This window comes from Plasmodium sp. gorilla clade G2 (assembly GCF_900097015.1).
Source record: "Plasmodium sp. gorilla clade G2 genome assembly, chromosome: 4".
Classification (NCBI taxonomy): domain Eukaryota; phylum Apicomplexa; class Aconoidasida; order Haemosporida; family Plasmodiidae; genus Plasmodium; species Plasmodium adleri (nom. inval.).
This window is the reverse complement of record NC_041696.1, coordinates 297,501-310,000: the sequence shown is the minus strand read 5'-3', so window position 1 is coordinate 310,000 and position 12,500 is coordinate 297,501. Positions and strand designations below refer to the sequence as shown.

The 12,500-nt window shown below is 18.4% G+C and overlaps 3 protein-coding genes across 3 annotated transcripts in view; 1 reads left to right on the top strand and 2 right to left on the bottom strand.

Moving 5' to 3' along the window:
- PADL01_0406200 (conserved Plasmodium protein, unknown function) overlaps nt 1-2,441 on the bottom strand; it is a gene marked incomplete at both ends in the record, with an annotated part of 3,847 nt that extends 1,406 nt beyond the window's left edge. The window contains 8 exons of the mRNA XM_028685178.1: nt 1-779; nt 854-940; nt 1,040-1,246; nt 1,332-1,604; nt 1,698-1,795; nt 1,941-2,052; nt 2,160-2,293; nt 2,378-2,441. The exon at nt 1-779 is cut by the window's left edge and continues 205 nt beyond it. Of these exons, the coding sequence (XP_028536703.1) occupies nt 1-779; nt 854-940; nt 1,040-1,246; nt 1,332-1,604; nt 1,698-1,795; nt 1,941-2,052; nt 2,160-2,293; nt 2,378-2,441 (1,754 nt within the window). The remainder of the gene's footprint in view (nt 780-853; nt 941-1,039; nt 1,247-1,331; nt 1,605-1,697; nt 1,796-1,940; nt 2,053-2,159; nt 2,294-2,377) is intronic.
- Nucleotides 2,442-3,169: 728 nt separating this feature from the next.
- On the bottom strand, nt 3,170-3,589 carry PADL01_0406100 (conserved Plasmodium protein, unknown function; the record flags this gene model as incomplete). The annotated part of the gene is made up of 1 exon (XM_028685177.1): nt 3,170-3,589. One exon carries the CDS (start codon nt 3,587-3,589, stop codon nt 3,170-3,172), a length of 420 nt encoding a protein of 139 aa, XP_028536702.1.
- A 1,900-nt stretch (nt 3,590-5,489) lies between these two features.
- The window catches only part of PADL01_0406000 (conserved Plasmodium protein, unknown function), a gene marked incomplete at both ends in the record, with an annotated part of 8,326 nt that continues 1,315 nt past the window's right edge, over nt 5,490-12,500 (top strand). Inside the window, one exon of the mRNA XM_028685176.1 lies at nt 5,490-12,500. This exon is cut by the window's right edge and continues 946 nt beyond it. Within this exon, the coding sequence (XP_028536701.1) occupies nt 5,490-12,500 (7,011 nt within the window).

The window sequence follows — 12,500 nt, the reverse complement described above, 5'->3', positions numbered from 1 at the left end:
TAATTAATATATGATAATTTTGTATAGATAATATTATGAATAAGAATATAATTAAAATTCTCTATATATTTAATAAATTCATTTGTTTTATCTAATAAATTTGTAATTAATTGAGAATTATTTATATAGAAATTACCAAATCTTTTTATTTCACATAATCGATATGATATATATGATTTTAAGAATTTAAAAGATTGTGGAATGTATTGTAATATTCTTTGAATTTTTTTTAATATGAAAAGAATTATATGATTATTTTTTGTTTGATAATTTTTAAAATCATTGAATTGTGACAAAATAGTTTTTTCTTTTTCTTGAAGAAAATTAATAAAAGGTATTTTCTTTTCATTAATAGAAAGATTATTATATAAAGAATTATTTTCATCTTGTTTATTATATACAAATAATTTATCATCATTAGATATATTTGTCATATATATCATATTAAAACTTGATATGTTTGTATATTTCTCTTCATCATTTCTTTTTTCCATAGAATTTATTATATTATTATTTTCCTCTTTTACAATATTTCTTTTTCTTAAATTTTCTAAAATAATTCTTTCATTATTATATGGGTATATCGATATCATCAATGTTATTATATTTATTATTTTCATGATTAGTTCTTTTAATAATCTGAATTGTTGTATAACTTTTTTTAAAAAAAACGCTTTGTTGTTTATATAAGATGGAAACATATATTCTTCAATACATAGATAGACATTAACCTTAACAAAAAATTCTCTCATTTTTTCTTTAATTCGAAGTAAAATGGTCTAAATGGAAAATATAAATATAAATAAATATATATATGTATATATATATATATATATATATTTAAAAAATATACCTCGATTAATTGCTTGTCTTCCTTTTCTGTATAATAAATTTTAAACTTTTCAGCTGTATCAATTATTTCTTCCAAAATTATAGCTAGCTATAAAAAAAAAAAAAAAAAAAAAAAAAAAAAAAAAAAAAAAAAAAATTATATATATATACACACATATATACATTTGTTAACATTATTATGTCTTACCTCATCGCAAATATTTTTTAGGTCAATCATTTTGGTGTATTTATCCTGGTCATCTAATTTTTCTTTTTTCATTTTATTATACATACTATCCAAGTTATTTTTTTGAAATAAAAACAATTCCTTACACACTTTTAAATACATCGTAACATTATGAATAAGTGAAAATAAATAATTTCCTAACCTTTCTTCATTATGAAGAATTTCTTTCTGCCAAGAGGAAAGGAAACATCAATATGTTTATAAATACATATATATATATATATATATGTGTGTGTGTATGTTTTCATTTTACTTGTATATATGAACCCTTTGTGTCATATGGTTGATAGAATGGTATATGATTAAAATCAATCATATATTTTGGATAACATTTATTGTGTAACATTGTACAGATATTTTTCATATAATTTAAGGATTCATCTTTCTTTTTAATTTGTTGAGAATATTCTTTTTTATTTTCTTCTATTAATTTTTTTATCTCTTCACATTGTTCGTCTGCTTTTATTTGTTTTTGACGGGAGGAATTTACTAGGTCGTTGAGTGTTCCAATGGTTAATTCTTTTTCCTGAGATAAAAATGAACAAATAAAAATAAGTAAATCACACAATAAATAAATAAATAAATATATATATATATATATATATATTTTGTGTCATACGTTTATTTTTTCTGTATGATCTTTTTTTAACAATTCAAGCTCCTTTTTTAAATAACTTTTTTCTTGATGTAATTCTTCAATATTTTTATGTAGTGTTTCTAAAAGGACAAAAAAAATAAAATATATATATATATTCAAATATATATATATATATATATATATATATATATATATATGTATATATTCATTTTATTTCTATCATATAATGAAAAAATAAAAATGTGTCTACTGTCCTCCTTTTACCATTTTCTTTTATCTTCATTTCAAGTTCCTCAAAGGCTACTGATTCTTGGATGTTTTCTCTTGAGTTTTTTGTGAGTAGCATTAAATTCGACCATCCCGAATTTTTCTTTTTCTAAGAAGGGAAAATGATAAAATATAAATATATATAAATATATATATATATTACATATATATATTATATATATATTTTATTTTTATTTTTTTTATGTTTCCATTTACTTGTTCTTCTAAACTATTTGATACTTGTGTCAAGTTTTTGTACAGTTGGTTCTTGTCATTTAATAGATTATCATTTTTTTTTTCTAACTCTTTAAGATCCTTTTTATATTCAATAATAGCCTTTTTTAATATGTCTAAAAATAAAACACGACATGATTAAATAAGAAAAAATATAAAATATAAATATATAATTCATATATTCTGTGTTATAATATTACCATTTTGTTCTTTTATTTCTTTATATTTTTCTTTTATCAACTTGTATTTATCTTCAACATTCATTTCATACAATTAGGTAGCATAAAATTGATAAGAAAAAAAAAAAAAAAATAAATAAAAGGAAAAAAAAATTAAGACATACCCCTTTTAAAATTAAACAACTTGATTAAAAAATTATTCAATTGACCCAAAAAAAAAAAAAAAAAAAAAATCTAATAATGAGGAAGTAAAAAAAAATATGATGTACCTATTTATATTTATACAAATTTTAAAGATATATTTATATATATTTTTTTTTTATTTTTATAAGTTTTTAATAAAATGAATTTTAACAAAAAAAAAAAAAAAAAAAAAATTCAAATTATATAAAATAAAAAATAAAACAAAATAAAACAGAATAAAACAAAATATACAAAAAGAGAAATAATATGAACATATAAGGAATAAAAATATATGGATAAAAATTATATATATATATATATATTTTATATATGCGTGTATTTTAATATACTGGTTATTATTTAAATATATATTATATGTGTATGAAAAAAAATGATAAGGTACAAAAAAATTATATGGTTATTTCAAAAGGGATATAAAAGTAAAAAGTATAATGGATAAATTCACAAATATTATAAATAAATAAAAATATATATATATATATATATATATATTTATTTGTTTGATAAAAAAGGATTAAGGAGACTTAAATAAATTAATTTGACCAATTGAGTGGTATATAAAAAAAATATATATATATATATATATTTTTATTTATTTTCGTTTATGTTTCATTTTTCCCTTCTGATATAGTATGTGTTCCAATTTGTTTTTTTTGAAGCGTTTTTGTATGTTAATCTTTTTATAGGTATATATTCTACATTTTTATATTTCATAATATATTTTCTATTTTCATAATACATTTTTTTTGAACTTTCTGGATATGGTGTTAAGGTGTAATTAATATTAGGAGGATAAGGAGAAGTATAAGAATATGTATTATTTGATGTTTTAATTATTTCATATTCTTTCGATTTTGTTTTCTTATTTGGTAATATTTTAAAATTATTACCATACATACTAGATTTATATAAATCACTATAAGGATCTTTTATTTTATTATTAAGATTATTTATATTTTGTTTTCTTGAATAATGACGATATGTTCTTTTCCAGTTGCTTAAAAAGTAATATTTTACATTTCTATACATCTTAAAAAAATAAAAAAAAAAAATAAAAAAATAAAAATAAAAAATAAAAAATAAAAAAATATAAAGGGTCTATACTGAAAATATTAATCAAATTATATATATATATATATATTATATATATTTCATTTTATATTTTACATTTCACATGGTATACATAATTATTACTAAAAATATATATAAACAAATGTATTAGTCATATAAATACATTTTATTATATTTTTTATATATGACTTGATAAATGTATAAAGCTTAAATTTGATAAAAAAAATAATAAATATATAAAATATAAAAAAATATAATAAAATAAAATAAAATAAAATAAAATAAAACGTTTCCTTCATAAAAATAAATAAATAAATATATATATATATATTATATACTTTAAATATTATTCATAAATATTTATTCATATATCGTTCCTAATATTACACAAATTACCGCATTATTAATTGTTCATATAAATATATATATATATATATGTGTATGTTATAAAAAATATGAGGATATTCTTTTTACATACATTTTAATTCTTATATTGAATTAGAGAAAAAAATTAAGAATAGTAGAATATACAATATATATAAATATTTATAAGGTTCACATATTTATTATCTAAATCTTGCCTATACATTTTTATGGTATATGTAAAAAAAAAAAAAAATACACAATATTTAAGTTTTCAACTATATATATATATAATATATATTATATATATATTATTTCAATAAGGACAAAAAAAAAAAAATTAGAAACATACATATACATTTTTACTTTGTGTGCATTTGTTTTTTTTTTCTCCTTTTCAGCATTTTTATAAAAAAGTAATAGTACTATATAAACTTAAAAAAAAATTTATATCTTCAATATATTTATAAAATTATAAATATATACATATATATATTATTTTTTTTGTATCTATAAAGCCATATGTGCCTTCTAATATATAGGGAAAGAAGGAAAAAAAAAAAAAATATAATAATAATAATAATAAAATAAATAAAAAGAAATAAAAAGAAATAAAAAGAAATAGCAATATGCCAAAAAATTTAAAATATACTTATTTAAATATTTTTTCTACTTATATGAAATAATTTTATTATTGTTTCATTTTTTATGAATAATATTTTACATTAAATTCTTTTGTTTGCAAGGGATAACATCGAAATGTTACAACAGGCAACAGAAGAATAAAATAAATAAATATATATATATATATATATATATATAAGTGAATAAATATAAAAAAAAATATATATAAATAAATATAATATATATATATAAATAAATATAATATATATATATAAATAAATTTATATCTTTTTATTTATGTATGCCAAAATGATAATCTATCAATTATTTATTTTTTTTTTTTTTTTTTTTCTCCTCTTATGGAAAACAAAAAAATAGAGTTGACTTATTATTTGTTGGTTGTTCACATGAGAAAAATATATTTATATTTCTAAAAATATACTTAATATTTTTTTTTTCTTTTTATGTCAACTATATAATTTTATTATATTTTTTTTTTGAAGTTCCTTATTATTAAAAATAGTATGGATAAAAATTACAAGAATTATAAAATAAAATATAATATATATTTATATGTATATATTGTAGGAAGAATTTTTTTTTCTATAGATATATAAAATATAAAAAATAAAAAATAAAAAATAAAATTTAATATACCCTTGAAGATAGAAAAGTAGACTAAAACCACACACACACACATATATATATATATATAGATATATACAAATTTTATAGTTTACATATTAATATTTTAATTATTTTTTTTATTTTATTCCTTTTTTTTTTTTTTTTTTTGAGGGAGAGGATATTCACTTAATATAATAATGTAACCACATATATATATATATATATATATATAATATATGTATATATGGATGAACATAAAAATATTTTAGAAAATTTTGAAAAGAATGATATATGTAAGGAAGAAAAGAAAGAAGACTCAAATGCATCATTAGGATGCCCGAAAAAAGAAAAAGAGGAAAACAGTTTAGTAGATGATAAAATAAATAATGAAAAAAGTAATCTTAATAATATAATAAAAACAATAGATGTAAAAAATGACAAGGAATTAAATGAGATTACACTCCAAAGAATTAATCACAATATTGTGACAACCAAAAAGGATGATTTAATAAATGAAGAGAAAAAAAATGTAGGTGAAAATATAAATCATAATGATAATAAAAATAAACCTATAGATGATAATAATAATAATAGTAATACTTTGAATGAACATAACAAAAAAAATGGAGATATTAAAAGCAACAAATTTAATAATGTTTTTATAAATCCTTGTAATGTTTATCCTTATATAAATGCTGTAAATAGAACAAATAGAATTTATAAATATGTAGAAAAAATGATACGACAAAAAAAACATTTTATGATTAAATATAAAAATTATTATATTCATTATATAGAAAAAGTTATGGATTTAAAAGAAATAAAAAAAAAATATGAACAGAATTATCAGTTCAGAAAGACATATATTTGTACTGATGAATTATTAAAAATTAAAAAGGATATAATATTATTTGTTAAGAAAAATATAGAATTAAATTATAGAAATACAAATTTGCTTGAAAATAATAAAATGATTGAACCAAACAACAATCCAAATTGTAAGGATAAAGAAAATGTAAATTCTGTAGATATAACAAATATAAATAAGAACGATGATAATAATTATTTAGATATGGATGATATAAATATGAAAGAAATGAATTCCAATTTAGGTTTCAATTATATATATTATTATATGAATAGTAATGATATTTTTAGTAAAAATGTGTATAAAATATATATAATGCAAAGTGAAGAAAATTATAAACATTATATGAATAATGATATGGATGAACAGACGTGTATAAATAATATTTGTATTAATAATATGGACCCTAAAAATAATTATAATAATATGAATAATATAAATATGTATAAACCAAATAATATATATAATAATGATAATATGTATAAACCAAATAATATATATAATAATTCTAATTTATTTTCTTCTGTTTTTGATGAGACTACTAAGATAATATCAAAGTATTCCATCATAAAAGGAAATAAAAAAATTACATATGGTTCTTTTAAACATGTAAGAATAATAAATATGAAATGTAATAATACATCGCATATTACATGTAAGAATTACATGAGGAAGGGTAAAAATTATTATGAAAGAAAAAAGATGAAAAATATGAATTTAAAATATAATATACTTAAAATAAATCGGTATATTCTTTTTTGTAACAATATTTATAAAAATGCAAAAATAAAATATATACTTCAAAATGTGGTTGATGAAATATTATCAAATAGTTATTATATAGTGGATCATAACAGAATAAATGAATTTATAAGAACAGATCAAAATAACAGTAACAACAACAACAATAATAATAGTGATATTAATAATAATAATATTAAAGAGAATGATAATCATAATAGTAATATTCAAAACATCAAAAAGAATAAAAAAAATATATTTTTTATAAACAAAACATATAAACGTTTTATAGATAATTATAAAAATATATCTTTTAAGTTTAAAAATTTAATGAAAAAACATTTTGATGCTAAATATGATTATATATTTAAGAAATTATCTTATTATATTACATTAAAAAAAGAGATAGATTTATATAAAATGGATATGTATGATATGAATATTCTAGAGATATTAAATAAGAATCTAGATATACATAAGAAAGAAAATAAACTAATTCAAAATCTAAATTCTACAATTAATCATGAAGAAATAGAAAAAATAAAAAGACAACTTTTTCTTTTAGAATATTCAAAAATTCAAAGTAGAGTAGATAAATCATTATATGAATTGGACAAAAATAAATATATATTTTTAAATAAACAAAAAGAAAATACAACAACAAAAACAAAAACAAAAACAACATCAATTCAAAATGATAATATTTCAAAATTGGAAATATTAATAAATGAGTCAATAAAAATTGAAGAACACATAGATGTAGAAAAAAATATAAACACAAAAAAATGCACTCATTTTGAAATAGACAATTCAAAGTTTACATATTCAAAAATTGAACTCATGAGGAATCATCTAGAAATAATGAAATGTAGAATAAGTATCGAACAAATAGAAATTGAAATGGAGAAAAAAAAAATTAAGCAAAAAGTTATATTAATGGATCAACAGAAAGAAATAAGGAAACAGGAAATTATATTTATTGAGGAGGAAAAAAATAAAATTAAAGAGGAAAAAATATCTATTGAGGAGGAAAAAAATAAAATTAAAGAGGAACAATTATCTATTGAGGAGGAGAAAAATAAAATTAAAGAGGAACAATTATCTATTGAGGAGGAGAAAAATAAAATTAAAGAGGAAAAAATATCTATTGAGGAGGAGAAAAATAAAATGAAAGAACAAAATATATCTTTGGAGGATGAAAAAAAAAAAATTAAAGAGGAACAATTATCTATTGAGGAGGAGAAAAAAATTTTCTTACATAACAAAGAAACTCTGACTTATGAAATAAAAAAAAGCATATTAATTGATAACTTATCTGTAGAAGATAAGGAAAAGTTTCTAAACATTAAGAATGAAGAAATAAAATTAGACAAAGAAAAAATGAATATTAAAGAAGAAAGAGAAAAAATAGAGAAGGATAAAATAGATATGCAAAATGAAAAAGAATCCTTTTTTAAAGAGAAAAAAGGATATGAACTAAAAAAAGAACAATTAGAGTTAGATATGATAATTGTAGATATACAAAAGAAGATGATAAAAGAAAATTTTGAAAAAATTGAAAATGAAAAAAGAGATTTTAGAATCGACATATTAAAACCTATAGAAAGATTAAATAGAGGTATAAATTATTTATATTATAAAAAGGCACTAAAAATATATAATAAATATGGAAAAAAAGAAAATATGAAATATAATAAATATAGAAACAAACATAAGCATACAGAGGAAAGTAGCAATTCCAATATGTATGATGGTTTATTTTCAAAATGTCATTTCAATGTAGATAAATCTAATAAAGAAGACCATTCGAAACAGGTGATAACTAATAAATTTGAAAGAGAAAATATGGAAAAACAAAGAAAAGATATGGAAGAGTTAAGTCAAAAAATTAACAAAGACATAATTAAATTAATGGATGATAAGGCAGATGTTAAATTGAATCAAGAAGAAAATGAAAGGGATAAAAAATTAATTAAGACACTTAGAGAAGACGTAAACAAAGATAGAATCAAATTAAAAAGTGATATATTGCAGATAGGAAAAGAAAAAGAAAAAAATGATATACAAAAAAATAGAATAGATATGGAAAAGAAAAATATAGAAGAAGAAAAAAATAAAATAGAAGAAGAAAAAAATAAAATAGAAGAAGAAAAAAATAAAATAGAAGAAGAAAAAAAGAAAATAGAAGAAGAAAAAAATAAAATTGATGTAGAAAAAAATAAAATAGAAGCAGAAAAAAATAAAATAGATGTAGAAAAAAATAAAATAGAAGAAGAAAAAAATAAAATAGAAGCAGAAAAAAATAAAATTGATGTAGAAAAAAATAAAGTAGATGTAGAAAAAAATAAAGTAGATGTAGAAAAAAATAAAGTAGACGTAGAAAAAAATAAAGTAGGTGTAGAAAAAAATAAAATAGATATGGAAAAAAAAAATATAGAAGCAGAAAAAATTATAATTTATGTGGAAAGGAAAAAAATCGAAGAAGAAAAAAATTTAATTTATGTTCAAAAGAAAACTATTGCTACACATAAAAAGAATGTAGAAAATCAAATATATAAGTTCCGAAGATATGAAACATATATAGGTTATTTAAGAGTGCGAACACATAATGATAAAAAAGAATTAGATATAAAAATAAAAGCATTTGAAAAGAAAATTCAACAGTTCGAATTTGAAAAGAAATTATTATGTATAAGTAAAAAAAATCTAGATAATGTTAAAAGTACTTTTTCTGATAACACTAAAAAATTTTTTGAACAAAAATCTTTATTTGAGATTGAACAAATAAAAGTCGAAAAAGAAAAAAATAATTTAATAAATGAAAAAAAACAAATATGTATGGATAAAGCTAAATTAGAAATCCAAAAAAAAGAATTGTCATTAGAAAAATCGAATTTTGAAAAAAAAAAAAATAAAATAATAAATGAAAAGTTAACTTTAAAAAATGATAAAGTAATATTATCTCAAGAAATAATAAAATTAGAAAATAGGATGAATAAAATTGCCCATGATAAGTATGAAGGTACTATATTTAATGAGCACCAGAAAAGTGATGACATGAAAAAGGAAAAAATCAAAATGGATGGTTTAAAAGATGCAAATATAAAAAATAAACATATAAAAAATAAACATATAAAAAATAAACATATAAAAATTGAAAATATAAAAAATGAAGATATAAAAAATGAAAATATTAAAAATGAAGATATAAAAAATGAAAATATAAAAAATAAAGATATAAAAAATGAAAATATTAAAAATGATGATATAAAAAATGAAGATATAAAAAATGATAAGGTAAAAAGCCAAAGTGATAATATAAACATATGTTCAAATAAAAATTCCAAAGAATATAATATCTCAAAGGATAAGAATTCAAATTATGATTATGAAGAGAGAAAAAAAATAAATATAATAAATCAAAGTAATGACGATACAAATAATAGTACAGTTATGCACATGCACGATAACTGTACTTTTTTTAAAAATAAAAAAAAAGAAGTACAAGAAGAAAAAAAAAATATTTCAAAAGGAGAAAATATAAATGAAATTATAAATATAAATAAAAATATAAATGAAAATATAAATGAAATTATAAATATAAATGAAAATATAAATATAAATGAAAGTATAAATATAAATAAAAATATAAATAACAATATAAATAACAATATAAATACAAATATTAATATAAATACAAATAACAATATTAATGCAATTAGAAACTTAAATATCAATATTATCGCTGACCATCTTACATGCCCCAATAAAAAATTGAATGATGAAAAAAGGAGTACACTAAAAAATAAAGGGGATGAAGATTATGAAGCATCAAAGGAAAGAATAGAAAAAGAAGGAAATTATGATAATAAAATAGAAAGAAATAATGATATAGAAGAAATAAGAAAAAGTATAAATGAAGAAGAAATTGATATTATAAGAGAAAAAAATTACAGTGATTATGAAGATATAACTAATTTTGATAATATGGATGATTCAGATGATAATATAATTTATAATGATATTGATTTGCATACCATTATAAGGACAGATATAAATGTACGCTCGAATATAAAAGATACGAAGAATATATTTTTTCCTATGGATATTAAAAAAATATATGGAAGCTTATATAAAGTAAAAAGAAAAAAAAAAAAAAAATACTTCAAAGTAGGACATAATATAAATAATAAATATAAAAATAATAAAATTCTTTTTAATAGCAATTTACATAATCTTATTATTTTATTTTATGAATTTTATTTTTATAATCAAATGGATAATTTTAAAGTAGATATAAATTTTTATCAAGTGCATAATAGTTTAATTTGCGTTGTAGATGAACTTTTTAATTTGCATAATTTACAAAAAGAAAAAAATTTATCAAAGCAAGAAAATATAAATATTTGCGACAATAAAGATATTATTAAAGAGGAAAAAATTAAGGAAGCGGAAAAAATGAAGAAAACGGAAAAAATGAAAAAAAAGGAAAAAATGAAAAAAACGGAAAAAATAAAGGAAGCAGAAAAAATAAAAGAAGAAGAAAAAATGAAGGATGCAGAAAAAATAAAGGAGGCAGAAAAAATGAAGGGGGCAGAAAAAATGAAGGGGGCAGAAAAAATGAAGGGGGCAGAAAAAATAAAGGAAGAAGAAAAAAATAAGGAAGCAGAAAAAATAAAGGAAGCAGAAAAAAATAAGGAAGCAGAAAAAATGAAGAAAGAAGAAAAAAATAAGGAAGCAGAAAAAATAAAGGAAGAAGAAAAAATAAAGGAGGCAGAAAAAACAAATGAGGCAGAAAAAATAAACGAAATAGAAAAAACAAATGAGCAGGAGAAAGATAATGAAGAAACGAAGAAGAGAGAACAAGAGGATGAACCATTTGTTTTGGACTATAAATATTTGAACGGAGATAAAAATTTATTATATTTAAGTTTTAATAATATGATAATGAAATATAGATCTGTTGAAATAAATTTACATTTTTATAATGAAAAAGGTGAATGCATGACTCCAGAAATGATTTCATCCTTAACTACTGAATCGGATATTACTAACATGTTAAATGACTATACACAGATTTATCAAATTAGTAATGTGAATACAGTTGAAAAAAATCAGATTAATGACAATAAGAAAAATGTAGAAACGGATGATAAAGATGCTCCTACTACAAATGAGAAAAGAAACAATGAGCTCTCGCTGAATGAAAATAATAAAGACATTAATAGTAGCACAAATAATAAAGACATTAATAGTAGCACAAATAATAAAGACATTAATAGTAGCACAAATAATAAAGACATTAATAGTAGCACAAATAATAAAGACATTATTAGTAGCACAAATAATAATGACATTAATAATAATAAAAAGAAAAAGAAAAAGAAAAGCCCATCTCCAAATAAAAAAGGTTCTCCTAATCAATTAAAAGAAAATGATAATGAGAAAACATCTCCTGAAAAAAAAGATATGGATTATATTAAAGAAGATAGAAAATATTGTTATAAGATATTGTATGAAGAACAACCATACAAAGCCTTGCTTATAAAAAGTAATTTGTGCATCAATTCTATGGAAGAATTAGAAAATGATCAAAAAAAGAAGCAAGATAAAATATCAGATAATTTAGAAGAATTAAAAGAAGAA